This window comes from Carassius auratus, chromosome 5 (assembly GCF_003368295.1).
Source record: "Carassius auratus strain Wakin chromosome 5, ASM336829v1, whole genome shotgun sequence".
Classification (NCBI taxonomy): Eukaryota; Metazoa; Chordata; class Actinopteri; order Cypriniformes; family Cyprinidae; genus Carassius; species Carassius auratus.
The window spans coordinates 25,510,055-25,526,867 of record NC_039247.1 but is presented as its reverse complement, the minus strand read 5'-3'; the positions used below and the strand labels follow the sequence as shown (position 1 = coordinate 25,526,867).

Below are 16,813 nucleotides of genomic sequence, written 5' to 3'. Positions count from 1 at the left end.
GACTACAAGAAGAACATGTTCGACTGGTATCCCCGCCCCTGGGCATCACGTGGTCGTTAGTTGTCCTGGTAACGCTTGAAAGCAGTTTAGACTGAGCCAATCATATTTCAATGATTTTCGAACCCAGCGAATCACGCTCGAAAGAGCGACAATTTAAACCACAGTGAAGAATCGGGATCATATCGAGCTCGCTTGAGTGTAAATCAATCAGTTTGTTCATCGAGTCGCAGCAGCAACCTCCCAAAAATGGCTCTTCGTGTCACAAGGGTAAGTTGTTTTGGGTTGTTTTGGGTTGTTTTTAGTACTAATGCGTTTATTGCATTATGATAAAGTTCATAATTTTGTTGTTGTTTTTTTTATCGGTATGATATCCCGGAAAAGTGTCCCTTATCTCGCTTGTAAACTGTTCATAGCTCAATGCATGATATACGATTAAGTTACTCTTCCCATGCAAGTTTTGCCTAAACGTAACTTTTAAAGGGTATATGAAGCTTTTTTCGCTTAAGTTGGTGCTTTTGTTGTTCTTAATTAACGTCAGTATGCTGTACTTCCTATCCTCGTGTAACGAGTAACGTTACGTGTTTGCTCAGCACTTTGCAGAGCTCAAACGTGATCCTGCTCGGTCCTGAATTTATCGACACGCTAAGTCACGTCCCTGTTTCCTCGAGACTGATCTGTGACCCCCTCTCTCTCTCTGTAGAACACCCGTCTGGCCAGCAGCGAGAATCAGGGCGCTCTGCCCGGGAAAGCAGCGGTCGCGAACAAGCCCGGACTCAGACCTCGGGCCGCGCTGGGGGAGATCGGCAACAATCCACAGACACGACAGGCTTTGAGGAAGAAGGTAACTGCATTCTGTTTTATCTGGACATTGTTTTTTATCTCCCTTCTCTGTGTGACCCATGTTGTACACTTTTTAAAACAGGAAGTGAAGGTTGCACCCAAGGTGGAGGCTGTGGCTGAGAAGGCACCTGTGGTTCAACAACCTAAAAAGGAGTCTCCTAAAGTTCAGCATGATGTCCAGGTAAGCAGTAGATAAAGTCAGTATGGCGGGGAGAAAGCAGCGTATTAAACCAGGCCAAAGAGCTAACGTTACTTAAGCTCCTGTAGTATCCACAGGGGACCGTTGTTCATGTTTCTAAATGAACAAGTAACGTTATCGGTTCATAAAATCTCCTGGCAAAATTCGATGGAGGGGGTGCTATTGCGTGATTAATTAGATTTTGGTTTTAAACTTCCTATTTATCGCTGTGGCCTAGTTCTGGTTGCCTTTTGAAGTACATGACCCACAGACTGCCATATTTGCTGATTTCTGAGGACCGTTGTCATCACTCCAGTGCAGCAAAATAGCCAAGGCAAAATTTAAGTCCAAAAGTGAACGGTCATTGGTGTAACCTTTTAAGATTAAGTGCTTGTGCTTTGTGTAAACTCCCTGTTGAGTGGTTCTCATTAGGAGAAACCTTCTCGCTACTGTGTAGTTCTAGCATCAGCCAGCAGGGGTCAGTGCTCAGTTTCTGGCCCTGAGATCCAGATTTGTTTCTTTATAGTCTGAATTTATGATGGTTCTGCTACTGATGTATGAGCATTCACTTTGGTTTTCCATTGCAGATTTTGTCCGAGCCCTCGTCTCCTGTTCCCATGGAGACCTCTGGCTGTGCTTCGGATGATCTGTGTCAGGCGTTCTCTGATGTTATGCTCAATATCAAGGACGTGGATGCAGATGACTATGATAATCCCATGCTTTGCAGTGAATATGTCAAGGACATCTATTTGTATCTCCGTCAGCTTGAGGTTTGCCTATAATATGAAGCTTCTTCGGGTGGTATTTTGTTTGGCAAGGTATTGAGTTTTTCTGCTTGTCTCCTAGATTGAGCAAGCTGTTAGGCCAAAGTATCTGGAAGGAAGTGAAGTTACAGGAAATATGCGTGCAATTCTCATTGACTGGCTTGTACAAGTCCAAATTAAGTTTAAGCTGCTTCAGGAGACCATGTACATGACTGTTGCAGTCATTGATCGCTTTCTTCAGGTGGGTTCTTGTCCTCTTCTGGTTTGTGTAATGTTGTTGTCTGTTATAAATGGCCTAATTTTAATATTTTTTTTTTTAAACCAGGATCATCCAGTTCCAAAGAAGCAGCTCCAGCTTGTTGGTGTAACAGCCATGTTCATTGCCTCAAAGTATGAAGAGATGTACCCACCAGAGATTGCAGACTTTGCTTTTGTGACTGACCGTGCCTACACTACTGGTCAGATCCGTGATATGGAGATGAAAATCCTCAGAGTCCTCGACTTCAGTTTTGGGAAACCTCTGCCACTACAGTTCCTCAGGAGAGCCTCCAAGATTGGAGACGTAAGCTGGTTTAGCTGCTCATTTTAGTAGCACTTCTGTAAAGTTTCATGTTCTCGCAGCATGTTAATAGCATTTGGTTTGCAGGTTACTGCAGAGCATCACACACTGGCCAAGTACTTCCTGGAGCTCACCATGGTCGACTATGATATGGTCCACTTTCCTCCCTCTCAGGTGGCTAGCGCAGCTTATGCCCTAACTCTGAAGGTCTTCAACTGTGGTGACTGGGTGAGTTCTTGGGCGCTATTTTTTGGTTGTGTATGTATGGGTTTTTTTTTTTTTATCTATCTATAATCATTCTTTGCTTTCAGACCCCTACTCTTCAGCATTATATGGGCTACACTGAGGATTCACTGGTTCCTGTGATGCAGCATATTGCCAGAAATGTTGTGAGAGTCAATGAGGGGCTTTCAAAGCATCTGGTGAGTGGATTCAGCATGTTGTAGTTTATCTAGTCTAGTATCTAGAAGAGTTTTGACTCTGACTCACTGAAGAGTGTTTGTTTTACTTCTCCAGGCTGTGAAGAACAAGTACTCCAGTCAAAAGCAGATGAGAATTGCTTCAATTTCTCAGCTTAAGTCATCCTTGATCAAGGACCTGGCCAAGCAAATCTCGTAGTGTGGGATTGTTAAAGAGACTTGAGCACTGTGTGCTGTTTTGTAAAAACTGTAATTTATGCATGATTTTACTATTGCAATTTTTATTGTTTGAGGTTTTTACAGATTTTTTTTTCACCTGTACTGCCATGTCCTGAATTAAGGTGATAAGTGTTTATGCAACCCTGTACATTCTGATTTCAAATAAACATTTTACCATTTTAAGGGTTAAGCAGTGTGTCTCAAGTCGTAATAAGGATTATTTCTGCACCAGTGACACTTAACTGAAACAAGTTCTTTGAAACCAGTAGTGATTATGGGATGAATAGTTCTAAATCAAGATTAGACTCCACTAATGAGGTACAGTTTTAATATTTGTGGCTAGATCATTTTTTCCTAAAAGAAATATAACTGTTTTATCAATAGAATTAACTTAATTATACTGGGAGTTGGCTTCTTAGATTATGATTGCCATCTCAATTGCCCTTTATGAACCTCTAACACTATATAAATGAATGGAGGAAGTTCTGTTGTCTGCAGGTAGTTGTTTTCATTTGGTTATTACCAGACAAAAGTTCTAAAATTTGTCTAATGTAATTTTTAATCATCCAAACTTTGACACAATTTAACCCTATTGGTTTATTTGTGTTTTTTTTTTTTTAATTATAGATTTCTCATCCTCATCGACGCTGACTAATCCGTTTTTTGCCTTTTTTGTCTGAAAATGTGCTTTTTCTATTTTGATGCTTTGCCAAATTATGTAGTCTACCAATGTTTGCCTTTTTTTTTTTTTTTCTTCAGATTATATAAACCGTTTATTAGAAATTACCAGCATGTATTTTTTTCCACACATTGAATCCCCTTAAAGGAGTTTAATTGTCCTTTCCATTGTTTCAGTGGACTCGTGGGGACGTGCTTTCCGCTTTTTAACTTTGATTTATTTTTTGCTTGATCTGCAAAACAATCCCATTTTATCTAATTTGTTTGAGTAGTTTCAATTCAGCTTAAAAAAAGACAAATCGGTGATCTCTTAATTTGCTGTTGCATTAAAATGAGTAAATAAATACAAAGCATGCTGGCAAGTAGTGATTCCATAACTTGGCGTTTCTAGCCTTGCATTTTGCATTTTATACATCTATACTTGCAAAAGAGGAATGCAGCAATACAATTTATTCTGTGAAGTACAGTTACACAAAACGTCAAATATCGTTCAAGGGCAGTTTTCTTTTACGTTAATGTAAATAACAGGATTCAATTAAGTGCTCGAGTAAAGTGTTTCTTAAAAATGTTAAGGTACTTAAGTACAAAATGTTTTCCAAAGGAAAACTATTCCATGATCGCGATTGTTTTTAACAGTTACAGGGGCTCGTCGGTGAAATGTAGTGCACAGACTGGCCTGTAGGTGGCGACCGTTCACTTTTAATCGCGTGAGAAGCGTTTCGCAGATGTAAACAAGGTTTTTAAAAAATGTTTTATATATGACTAAGTAAACACGTTTATATAACTGTTACTTTTTAACGTTTATTGCCTAGTGTCTCTTATGCTGAAGTCTCCTCTTTTCAATGTTTATTTATATTGTTGTTGTTTTTTTTTAATTCATACATTGTGACAACGTCGATCGCCCATTGATGTTGATAGACCTCATAAACACATAAAATACAATTATATTGACGTTATACATTCAGCGTCAACCTGCATGCACAGACCCCATGGATACACATTTTATTCCATGATCATTTAATAAATTAAAAGTCCTAAGAATCTCACTATGCTATTGAGCTGTTTCATCCAAGATCTTAAAAGAACCTCACAGAGGATTTTAATTAATGGCAGGTTTAGGGTGAGTGTCTCTGGGTTGGCTGCTTTTCTAACAGCTTAACCAGCATTTACAGCTCTCCTCAATTGCAGTGGTGCAATTCTTGAACAGCATTTTGTCCCTTAAAAAGTTCAATTTCGATCTCTGAACTTCTGTCTAGTTATTCACTTCAGATTTGAATGTCTTACAAGTAAACTGCACTTGATCCATAACTTAATTAATGTGGCTTGCTAATCAAAACTGATGAGCTGATTCCTATTGAAATAGTAATACTCTTCTATTGTAATAGCCACTGCATGCAAAATAAATAAACTGTCAAAATCTGTCAGACATACAAATATAATTCATAAATATCTATGAAATGCAAAAAAGAAAGTTTTTTTTCTTGTTGCCGTTGCTGTTTTTTTCTTTCTTTAGCATGCAATATATTGCTATAAAAATAAATGTACTGTATAAATGTGCATATTCTTTTTTCTGTGTAACAGTATTGACCTTTCACTTTTAACTACTGTTGAAAACTCTAAAGAGCACAGTGTGATACACAATAGCATTAAGCTAGACAAAACTATAGGTTTGACTTTGAACATAGTCTGTAGGGGAGACTGGTGCTAGTTTCCAGCAACAAAAATGTACAGTGTGACAAAACAAATCAAACCATTCATTTGGCCAAAATATGTTGTAATAAATCAATTATATTAAAAACATAAAAAAAAAAAAAACTTTCTCTTACCTTAATTATAAAAATAATAATAATAATAAATAAAAAAATACCCTTGTTGCAAAACCTTTCAAGTAAAACTTTCCACTTTTATATACTTGACTTGGATTTTTGCTCAAAAGCACAGCATATTACTTGTGATTATGGCAGCTCGTCAAAGTCTCTTCTAGGAAGTGCACACAGCTGCTGCTTCCCCTATTGACTAGGTTTCGTCCTTTAAGAGGGAAGGACTTATCTCCTTTGCTCCACCCTTTAGTGGCTGTGCTCCTCAGGGACCGGTGATAATGAGTCTCAGTTTCTCTGGCAGGCCGCGCTGGTAAATGCAGGTCCGGGCTGAGAACTCATACTTGCACGCTGAGGTCATGACTGGCCAGTGGGATCGGTTTACAAGACAGATTCCTCGTGAAAAGAAGAGCCATAGGGCTGCAGTTCAACTATTCAGCTCAAGCTCTAAAATGGATGTTTTATTGTTTGTCTGCATTACATTACCACAACATTGCCAAAGAAAAATGATCATATGATGCACATTCACACAAGCACTCTTCTTTACAAATTGATATGGCCCTGAAATCTTATTATTTTATCATATATTTGTATAATTTTATAATTGATAATGCCCAAATACTTGACTGTTATAAGGAATAACTCAATTTTATCAAATCCAGAGAGTGCACCTTTAAAATGTAATTGTAATTGAGTTACATGTACAATACAGTCACACTGTCATTTAGCAAATATTTTAAAACAAAGTGACTTATAAATTAGAAACACTGCAAACAGTTTTATAAGAGGCAACAATATTTGCAGTAGGCTATACACAACGCCAAGTTCCAAGCTTAAGTTAGTACAAAAGTTGGAGGATAGTTAGAGGAAGGTAATAAAATGTAAAATGTTTATTTTCATCACTTTTAAAAAATCACTTAATGTCTTATGGACTCTGCTTCCTAAATAAATGTGTCTCTTTATTTCTCAAAATTGCATCTCACATTCTGACTTTATATCTCAAGATTACAGCTTTGTCTTTAAAAACTGATTTACTTCATGTAATTGTGGCTTTTTAAGGATGCTTAGAGGTTTTTATTGAAAAACAAGATAAAAAGGTTGAACAGAAAACCGGAGTCTCCAGGTGAGACTGATTACTCTACCTGTGCCTCCTTTCTCTCAATCTATAAACAGACCTCAGGAACCCATCTGAATGAGGTGCTGACACAACCATGTGGAGGGGACGGAAAGACACTAATAAGAGCACAGCTGGCAACTGGGCCGCAGTCTCTCAGAGCCTGGAGCCCCGAGCATAAATAAACACAGAGGCATTCATTTTCCCAATTTATAGATTTTCTAGTAAAAGCCCAGTGTTCTTCCTGAACTTTACAGACCACTGTGGCACATGGAGGGAATAACGTGTTCTTTTGCGCCCATGCCTCGGTGTTTGGTTTCATTCAGGTGTGAACAGACATTAAAACTGTCGTGTTCAGAAGCATCATGACCATGCAAATGAAAAGAAAAAAGGCCCCTTGGATAACTTAGCCAATTGTTTGATTTCAAATTTCAAAAATATGTATGGTCAATTTTATTTACAAAAAATATATTATATATTTTTATGGACCTTACAAAGCTTTGTGACAAAAACAAAAAAAATCATAATGATAAATGGTTGTTAAATTCAGATTAAATTTAGGTTTAGATTATTTGAATTTTTTTTTTTCTTTTGGATAATGCTTAGGGAAAGATGTCTGCCATGTGACTGATGACTCTTCAAATAAATTAAGTTCACGATGCCTCTGGTTTCTGAAGTTAAGTACGTAAGACTTAAACTTAAAATTCAACCTCAACTTAAAGGCTTAGGGTGTCTGTAAACTGACACACTTCTACTTTTACATTTAAACCAAACCTCTGTTATTGTGTTTGAGGGATTTCAAAGAAAATACAATCTTGAAAATGAACGACAACAAAAAAAAAGTAGCTAGCCGCACTCTGAATCCAATGCAGACTGGAAAAGTCTAGAAAAACATTACCAGACTCTCTTGGAGCGCTGTATGTGATAATTGAGGTTTACCTGTGTTAATTGAATTCAGCAGTTTGTATTTAATTGTCAATCTACATGAATGTGTGGGTGAATGTTTGTTGTAAAGTGAGCACTGAAGATACGCCTGCTTGCTCATGTCCATCTGTTTTTAACTCGCATGCACTCTGCACTTTTTTGCACAATGAAATGTGTAAAATAAAATAAAAGTTTTTCTAGACTTTTCCAGTCTGCATTGGATTCAGTGTGCTGCTAGATACTTTCTTTCTACACACCTGCAGTCAATTTTATTTTTTATTTGGAGCGCTATCATTTTTCTTAAAGAAAATAGAATTGCCACTATTTTCTAAAGCAATCTTTAGCAATCTTTAAAGGACTATTTCAGGTTAAATACAATCTCTATTAACAGCATAAAAAGAATAATAATTTCAACTCATACCTCAGTTTGTAGAAACATTGTATACATAAAAAAGTATTTATAATGCAACTAGAGTCTATTTATGTATTATTTATGTATACAGTGGAACTAGTCTACTCCATTCCAGAGACATCTGTTATCTGAGGTATTTGTCAAAATGATTTTATGTAGTAACTGACAGCATCTATTGCATAGAGTTTGATTTGCATTTAGCACAGACTTATTAGTATTTGTTTGATTTGAGCAAACACTCAGTATTAAGCAACTTGCCGTGCACTGCAAAAGAAATACCTAAAATTGTGCAGACTGTTGAGGAGAGATGTGCTATTGCTTTTTCAGACCTTTTCACTTACCAGACGATAAAAGAGGGTGAAAGGTGGGCTCTTGATCTGAACCAGTGTGTTATCACCTAGCAACCATCCAGAACTAACAGCATAGCAACACGTAAAATACATCTTATCAACCACATAGCAGCATCATGGCATCTTGCACAAGAGAATACCACTGCAATGTACATGATTAACCATGGTTTACTAAGCTTTTATTGTAAATTGAATAACATGTAACTAGTGGCTCCAAAATCTTAATTTGGGGGAAGGATAGGAAAGTTTATAGATCTAAATGGGTGGCATTGTATTGACTCTGCAATTACCCCATAAAGAGTTGTGCAATCACGAGTGTATTGTTGAATCATGGCTTGAATCATTTAGCTGCAATCCCTATATATAAACACAGATGTCTGGCACCTCATATTCTAAATCAAAATTTACATTCCCCTTTCTTTTCCATTAGTGGTGAAGAAACATTTTCTGCAGCTATGTCCTAATAACACACTTCAACAAGAAAGAAAGAAAGAAAGAAAGAAAGAAGCACTATATTTATTACACAATTCTCTGAAATACTTGATCGTGATTGACTGGAAGTATAAAAATAATTATTAATCATTACTGTAATAAAAAAATAAAAACAAAAGTATGTAGTGATCATGACTGTGAAGTATGAAAGCAAAAACACCTTCTAGAAAAGTAATGTTTTTTTTTTTTTTTTTTTTTTTTTCTTTTTCTTTTGCTTAACACTTTGCATTACCTTTATTAATCTTCAAAAATAAGCCTTTTGTTTGTGCTGACACCCAGCACTCAGGTTCACTTCGTCACCTCTACTGTTGTCTCGGTCATGTGCTGTTCCAGAGAGTGCTATGCAGGATTCACGGCATCAGAAAGATTATTTTCTTTCATAAACCGAAGGACACAACCTCACAAGGTTTATTCTCATGAGCCAGAACACACCATCTCAAAATAGACGTCATAATAAAATAATCAAATCTCCTCTCTCTTGTATTTTATTTCTGTAGGCCACCATTGTCTTATTTTAGAATTTGCCTTGTAATCTGATGCAGGAGCTTCTGTCACTCAACACCAACATGATTTCATTAAAGTAGCTCAAATAATACAGCAAACTCAACCGATCGAGTCAAACACTTGAGAGATGGGTGCTAATTAAATTCGGTTATACCCCAGCCTTGCCTTCAATTCCCAAAATGTCTTGTTTTCCCCTCACGCACGCAGCAGCAGCACTTATTGATTGGATTCAGTCAATAAAGCCTAGTTTCCTCTACTCTGATCCTGATGCACTTAGGGAGAAGGTCCCTGCCTGCATGAATGCTGCCAGGTTATAGCTGAAGAGCACATAAATTATTCAGGAGCTGTGCTTCGGCCCAGGCCTCCATTAATGATGTCACCCAACCCCGTGAAGCCAGACAAGCTCCCGTGGGATGCTATGCTTGACACTGCTACTGTGGGGGTGCTGATCAATAAGACCCCAGGCCTGCTATAGCTTTCAAAAATCAACACAAAGAAAATATGTTTCTAATAAACAATATCGCAATAACAAACAAAAATACAATGGACGTTGTAAGGCTAAATGTAAAAATAGTTTTGCAGATTTTCATTTTCAAGCTTATTCCATAAAACCACCTCATTGTTTGTTGCATTATTTACTTATCTGAACCTGTGTAAGATCGTTTAGAATTGTTTTGACTTCGTATCACTCTATACTGTTACATACAATATTATATAAGACACAAAGTACACAGAGCACATTCATTCAACAGATCTTGAAAGATGGACAGACAGACATGGACAGACAGACATACAGACAGACTGTCAGCTGGTAGCATTAACAGTTAACGGCAGCAGAGCAGAATGATTTGTAGCTGTCAGTCTGCTTAGAGTTCTGGGAAGTCAGCTGAAAGGATTCTTCTTGGACATGGAAAATCAACAAAGAAAAGACTAATATTTTGCCAGGAGCTTTTGCCACTGAATCAGAGGGCCCCTGGATCGCCATGCAGATATTAAGAGCTCAGAACCTCCAAATTATTGGCTAGTGCAGTGATCCTTGTTCTTGTTCTTTATAATCACCTTGAAATCCTGGAAAACCTTTTGAGTTGTTTCATTTTATGTGCATCCCACATGGAGTTCATCCAGTGGTTTATTTAAAATCTAAAAAAAAAAAAAAAAAAACTTTCTGTTGAATGCTTACGTATCATTGTCTTTTATACAATCTAAATGAGCTAAATTGTAACTAATCCCAGAAATGCCTGTTGAAATTGAATGCGACCATGCTGTACACAGTGTAGCTATGATGATTTCATTTATACATACACGTGATTTTCTGTAGTAGTTAGTTCTTCAGTACTGTGAAAAGCTATAAACACTTTTGGAAGCACTTTATTTTACAGTCCTGTTCCTCATGTACATACTATGTACTTATTATTAATTACAATAACTATGTAATAACTAGGTACTAACTCTGAACCTAACCCTACCCCATGTAGTTACCTTGTATTACCAGAACTTTCATAGATAAATACACTGTAAGTGCACTATTAGTACATGTTAGTACATGTACTGTAAAATAAAGTGCAACCACACTTTTAGTAAAGCTTGTTAGTAAAATAAGAGTTATTTAAAAATTATTAGACAAGAAATGGGATATTCAATCACAAGCTGTTGCTCAATGCTGTGGCGCCATATGCTCAATGAAACCGTATAGATGGTAATGCTATTGTGGGTAATGTTAATAATGGGTTTTGAATAGTGTTTGTACAATTACATTACAAATCAAGATAATGTTTCATATATCCACTCCATTCAAACAGTGAAAATTTTAGTACATTTAATCTAAAATGTATAGTTTTTTGGAAGTATACTGAATACTGTTTCATTTATACAGAATTTGTCATTGTTAATGAAGATATTTATTATGTTGTTATAGGTCATAGTGCCAGCATAGCGTTATCAGGAGCCTTCTATTAAACCCAGCTCTTGGATATTTGTTGAATACCAAAGTTATTGGCATGGCACACAGCACCTCACAATTAGAATCAATTGTACTTAGTATTCACTTAACATTAGCCAGATTTTAACAGTTGTTTATTATTGCTTTCCTAGAAAGTTCTACGTTTTCTTTCATGGAGACAGACGAATAACAGAAGAATAAAATGTTTCCAGATGTCAGATTTTCTTTTTTATACCGTAAAAAGGGTATAATTACTTGAAAAAATGTGAGGCCTTTTCCAAAGTAATTTTCAGTCATTTTATGTGCACTGGTGTTAAGGTTATCTCCATACACAAACTCTTGCTGTTCTAGCATTTTTGCAAAGAACTCATGCACTTTTAAACTCATAATTGATTTATTCCATGCTTTCTTTTTTCCAACAAGAGGAATCCTCAGAGATTTCCTTCAGAGATCTGAGAATGAAACCTTTTTGAACACAATGAACATTAATCATGACATTTAATGGGAGCTGTCGATTTCATAATTAAAATAGCAACTGTTTGGAAGTGTGAAAAGCTTTTACATTTATGCAAATAGGATGTCAGGTTATCCAATGTAGGTGTAGAGCATGATCAGCTGCCTAACTACCAAACAATAATGTAATCTAATACCAACCTGTAATAATTTAAATCATGTGTAGCTTGACCAAGTATAGTTTTAAAACAACTTCCACTTTATTAGTTGCTCTAATACATATATAGAGCACACACTGTTGCTGGGTGAAACATTTTCAGTGTAGAATCCAGGGCTGGATTTTACAGTCACATATAAGTTTTGGGTCCCTAGATCACTGCTATTTCAGGTCTCCACTGCAGCATCAAACAAACAGATCTCACCCAACTCACAGTAGAGGATCCAGAGCTGCGTCTGAAATCGCCTGCTGTATTTGTAGTCCTATGACCTAGTATGGCGTCAGTTGCATCGCTTCACTGCAATTCACAATTGCTTCCCGGTGGCCTCATGGGGTAGTAAAAGGTCACTCCAGATGTAAGTCATCCAGGTGCTGTTTATTTCATTTGGACATATGACTACTCGCCTACTATTTGGGCTGGAGACAAACTGGAGCTGGTGTAATCTCTAGCTGCTGTACCTCGCAAGTTAATGATATGAATGTAATGTCAATATATTTACTGCTCTACACTTTCAGATGTTTGTGGGACATGTGCTGCACAAATAAACTTGACGTGCCTCACCAAAGTCTAACAAGAAGAAACTGTGTTAAATAGAATTTGACATGCAAGTAAAAAAGTATCTGTCCTCTGCTTTGCCACTATAAGGGTAACACAAAATTGGTGAAAAATTTTTGAGATTCTGATCAGTGTAATAGCATAAGGATAAGGATATCGCATAGTTTTGGAGCCAAATGCAAAAATGCTCCTCCTCCTTTATAGATATCCTACTACCAAAACTCCAGAGTTATGCAACCTTAAAGTGTGTGGTGGATTGTAGCATGATAAAAGAAAAATGCTACAGTATATAAACAACTCTGCATTAGCATACTTAGCATAAAAAATCCTATTATCATCCTCCACTGTGATTTAGTCACACACAAGAAAGGAGGAACCCAACCATGTATTTTACCTTTGACACACACAAGGATTTTATAATCAAAGCCAGGTTGTTAGTGCACACAGCTTGATATTCATAGAGTGTATGTGCATAATTAAACACCAGAAGCAGTAGAAAAGAGAGTGCAGAAAACCAAAAATGCCATATCTTGAGACCAGAATATCATACATTAGATACTTGAGGGTGGGCTCTTTTGACTTCAGTAAGAAACCTGAACACCATAGAAAAGTGGTTGCTAAGTGTTCTTAAGTGCTGACAGCCATTTCTATTAATCTCCATTTGAGCATTTGAGTGATACAAATATATTATTTTATATATTATTCATATATTTTAGAATTCTCATTATTTTTGGTTCTATTTCATTGCACAAAAAGGTATGATGGAAATGTTTTCTCTTTCTCAGTCAGCATTGTGAACCTCCATTCAAGGCTGCCTGTCATCCCTTTTACTGTCTGCAGTTGGACAGGATAACATTGTAGTGCAACATTCAGATGAGGGTTGCTCTCGTCTGATCATGGCAGACATTTGAATTAGAAAGATACAGAAGGTTAATTCGCCTCTCAGTAGACTCCCTCAGACGGAAGGTCATGCACAATTAAAATGTTCTCTCTGCTATATTTGTTTCAGTGCAACCACATAAATTATTATTTTTTAAATACATTGTGAAAATGTTTTGACAGTTAAGTCAAGTCAAGTCACCTTTATTTATATAGCGCTTTAAACAAAATACATTGCGTCAAAGCAACTGAACAACATTCATTAGGAAAACAGTGTGTCAATAATGCAAAATGACAGTTAAAGGCAGTTCATCATTGAATTCAGTGATGTCATCTCTGTTCAGTTAAATAGTGTCTGTGCATTTATTTGCAATCAAGTCAACGGTATCGCTGTAGATTAAGTGACCCCAACTAAGCAAGCCAGAGGCGACAGCAGCAAGGAACCAAAACTCCTAAGTTAGCTCCTAGTTAACCTAAAAACATGCTTTATATGGTCAGATATAAATATCCAACTAGCATTGTTGGCTGAGTTTTTATTAACATTAATGCTATTCTTCTTAAATGCTGAATGCAACTTTGGTAAATTTGCTAAAAATGTACTTACACACTGGGTGTAGCAAATTTGCAAATTATACATTTGACAAGCTTTACTTTTTTTCTGATATTTATGTGATATACGAATCTTTAATAAAGTGATAAATACTGACAGTACTTATATTCTGCTGATCCACTGTTAGAACGTGGAACAGAAAGATACTAGACCGGTACCTAAATGAGATACTTCATCCAGAAATAAACCCCATGCATTTGCAGGTCTATCTGACTTTCTTTCTTCTGTGAAACACAAATGGAGGTTTTTAGAAAAAATTATCTATCTCTGTAAGTCCTTTGACATTGACATTTTGACAGGGGATGCTGACAAATTAGTAAACTGGATTAGGGATGGATCCCACAATAGCCTTCATAAAGTGAACACTGTCTGTAGATAAAAATTTGATAAGATACACAATGTAGATATATTCAGTGGTGCTTTGCTACTAAACTGTTAAAATGTAAAGCCAATGTTCAATTTCAGTATTCCTATCAATGAAACACCTGAAAAACATCTGCTGTCTTCTCAAGTGAAATCACATTTTCACTGGCTGACAGCTACAACCCCAGAATGACTAATACTGGTTGTTGTTGTTCTTAATTAATGCACCTTTCTTTTGTTATCTTATAATAACATCACCTCCCCCATGACATGCCCCATGTGTTATTAACAGAGTTAATCAGGTGAGAAATTATATTCTTCACCTCCCCTGTTGTGTTTGACCGCTAACCAGTGACAGAAGACGGGAAGCACAAATTAAATGGGTCACAAATCAGCTAAAGAGTGAGAGGGCTGGAAGAAAAGTAATTGGATGGACAGAAGTGTGTGCACTAATCAAAGCCATAAGGTAAAAGTGGCTAGCCAAGAGCATGTGAAGTCTGAACAAATGCTGCCAAAAAGTATAATAGATTTCTGGTAATGATAGAATGACACAGAAGACAACAGTGAAAGGTTGATTTCCCTTTTGTTGCATGGCAAAAGGTAAACTAGTAGAGTAAGTTCAATGTTACTTACACATCATTGACTACAAATTGGATTTCTGCTCATTAATCTTGTGAAAAAGACTCAGACAACGAAAAATCCTGCCCCTAGACTCTCGTTATTGGTTGAGCCAGAGCTTGTATTAATCTTATCGGATCTTGTTATTGATCAAACCATGTTTTTCATCTTATTGATAAACTGTAATCCAGTAATGGTGATGGGTGTTCCTTTCCAACATGCAATGTATGCAGTAGACCAATCACAAGAGACTGGGTCATCGGACCAATCAGAGCAGAGTAGCCTCATGCTAAGAGGGGTTTGGAAAGATGAACAATTTGTTTGAGAGTCATTGAGAAATAAGGTAAATTTAAATGCATATTATAAGAAAATGAAAGTTTTTTTTTTTTTTTTTTTTTTTTACTTACGTGCATGTAAACCTGTTGTTGATGACCCAAAACCAAATTATGAACCTTTCAAATAGCATAATAGGGCGACTTTGAAAATGAATGTCTACACAATGATATATAAAATGTTTGGATTAATTTTCATCAAATCAAAATAGATGCCTTTTAATTCCGAGTAAAATCTAAGGTTAATTACTTTTGCCTAGTCAAAAATGTATGGTATTAACATTGATCAGGACCTCAGATCCCATATTCAAAAGCAACACAAATGACAGTGAAGTTTGAAGAAAAATATGTAAAATTAGAACAGACGAGAACAGATTGGTAGAATAATATTTTCAGCATTTAATTGCAAGACACATTTCGGATAAATAGCATAAACCTTTACATTCTCTCTGAGAAACACTGGATTAGAGAGGAAGGGGTATCTGATTGAATTCTTCTTGATGTCCCAGAAGACCTACACTTCCCAGCAAGGTCGATACACTCTTCCCACCATGCACCTCATGGTGTCCCTTCTGATGATGGTGATGCTTGGGCTCAGGTCCGGTCCGACATCTCTGCGCTCTGTGCTGAGAAGGCTCTCGGTTAGACTGAGATGAGGGACTCCTCTGTTCAGAGATGTTAGGGTCCTCAGCAGATTGGAGTCAGCCACCACGATGATCCTGGAGTTGCCTGGTGCGGATCTCAGAGCGTTCTCCTCCAAGCTGTCACTCAACCCTTGCAGATCTGGCTCCGTGTCTTCAGCTTTGGTCATGGGGATGGCAGCGGTTTTGAAGTAGCACTCAGACAAAAGTGCAACAGAGATGAGGACAGTACCAACGGAAAGCTTCATTCTTGATCCCGAGTGTTTCTTCAGTGGTTCAGCTGTGGTCTCTCACCTCTTGTCTTGTAAGTTGGTATGAGGATGGTGGCAACTTGGTCCCTTTTTATAGGCCTACCAGCCACAGTCTACAATGTGCCACGTTATCCTTAGATTCACCATTGTCTTGGTTTCTCTTCAGTAGCTATGTGGCTATTAACAAAAACACAAAATCTCATTGAGAACCTGATGAGACCACTGACAGAGCTCAAGTATTTTGTTTGGTGGTAAATTGATTAAGATTTCCTGCAACCTGGCTTGTGTTCAGCATTCAGACTGCAGGGTTCCACTGAGTGAGCATCATAGGAGGGGATGTAATTCCAGAATCCTCACACTTTGAAACAATATGAGAGGATTACAGACCTGCTGAAGAGTGAAAGTTGATAACTATTTTCTCATTAGAATCACAAGACCAAGTCATCAAAAGAGGCTCTAGCCCTAGTAGCCCAAAGTAAACATCAACACCCAGCAGGATGTTGTATTATTTGATTTGGAGAAGTGCTGCTGATTCATGACAATGTTGCAGGTGTTTCAATTAGTATCAAGCATCATTTCAGTGCAGCCTTAATGGGGCTCCAGCTGGTTAATGCTACTTGATATAGAAAACATCTATTCATTCATCTTACTCTGAACTCACTGAAATGAACCACAATGGCTTTT

At 37.1% G+C, this 16,813-nt stretch overlaps 2 protein-coding genes across 2 annotated transcripts; one reads left to right on the top strand and one right to left on the bottom strand.

Moving 5' to 3' along the window:
* Positions 1-112: 112 nt before the first annotated feature.
* ccnb1 (cyclin B1) lies at positions 113-3,169 on the top strand. Its single transcript, XM_026254671.1, has 9 exons — positions 113-267; positions 701-841; positions 923-1,021; positions 1,606-1,788; positions 1,865-2,023; positions 2,108-2,344; positions 2,429-2,569; positions 2,653-2,763; positions 2,858-3,169. Exons 1-9 carry the CDS (start codon positions 247-249, stop codon positions 2,957-2,959), a joined length of 1,194 nt encoding a protein of 397 aa, XP_026110456.1. The 5' UTR covers positions 113-246; the 3' UTR covers positions 2,960-3,169.
* A 12,445-nt stretch (positions 3,170-15,614) lies between these two features.
* LOC113069422 (pro-MCH 1) lies at positions 15,615-16,217 on the bottom strand. Its single transcript, XM_026242524.1, has one exon. The coding sequence runs from the start codon at positions 16,124-16,126 to the stop codon at positions 15,752-15,754; it is 375 nt and encodes a 124-aa protein (XP_026098309.1). The 5' UTR covers positions 16,127-16,217; the 3' UTR covers positions 15,615-15,751.
* Between the last annotated feature and the right edge of the window lie 596 nt (positions 16,218-16,813).

Excerpts from the sequence above, each read along its gene's own strand:
- ccnb1 (XM_026254671.1), top strand. The coding sequence starts at position 247 with ATGGCTCTTCGTGTCACAAGG. Across the intron at positions 268-700 it reads TGGCTCTTCGTGTCACAAGG|AACACCCGTCTGGCCAGCAG; the intron begins GTAAGTTGTTTT and ends CTCTCTCTGTAG. Across the intron at positions 2,570-2,652 it reads TCTTCAACTGTGGTGACTGG|ACCCCTACTCTTCAGCATTA; the intron begins GTGAGTTCTTGG and ends CTTTGCTTTCAG.
- LOC113069422 (XM_026242524.1), bottom strand. The coding sequence starts at position 16,126 with ATGAAGCTTTCCGTTGGTACTGTCCTCATCTCTGTTGCACTTTTGTCT.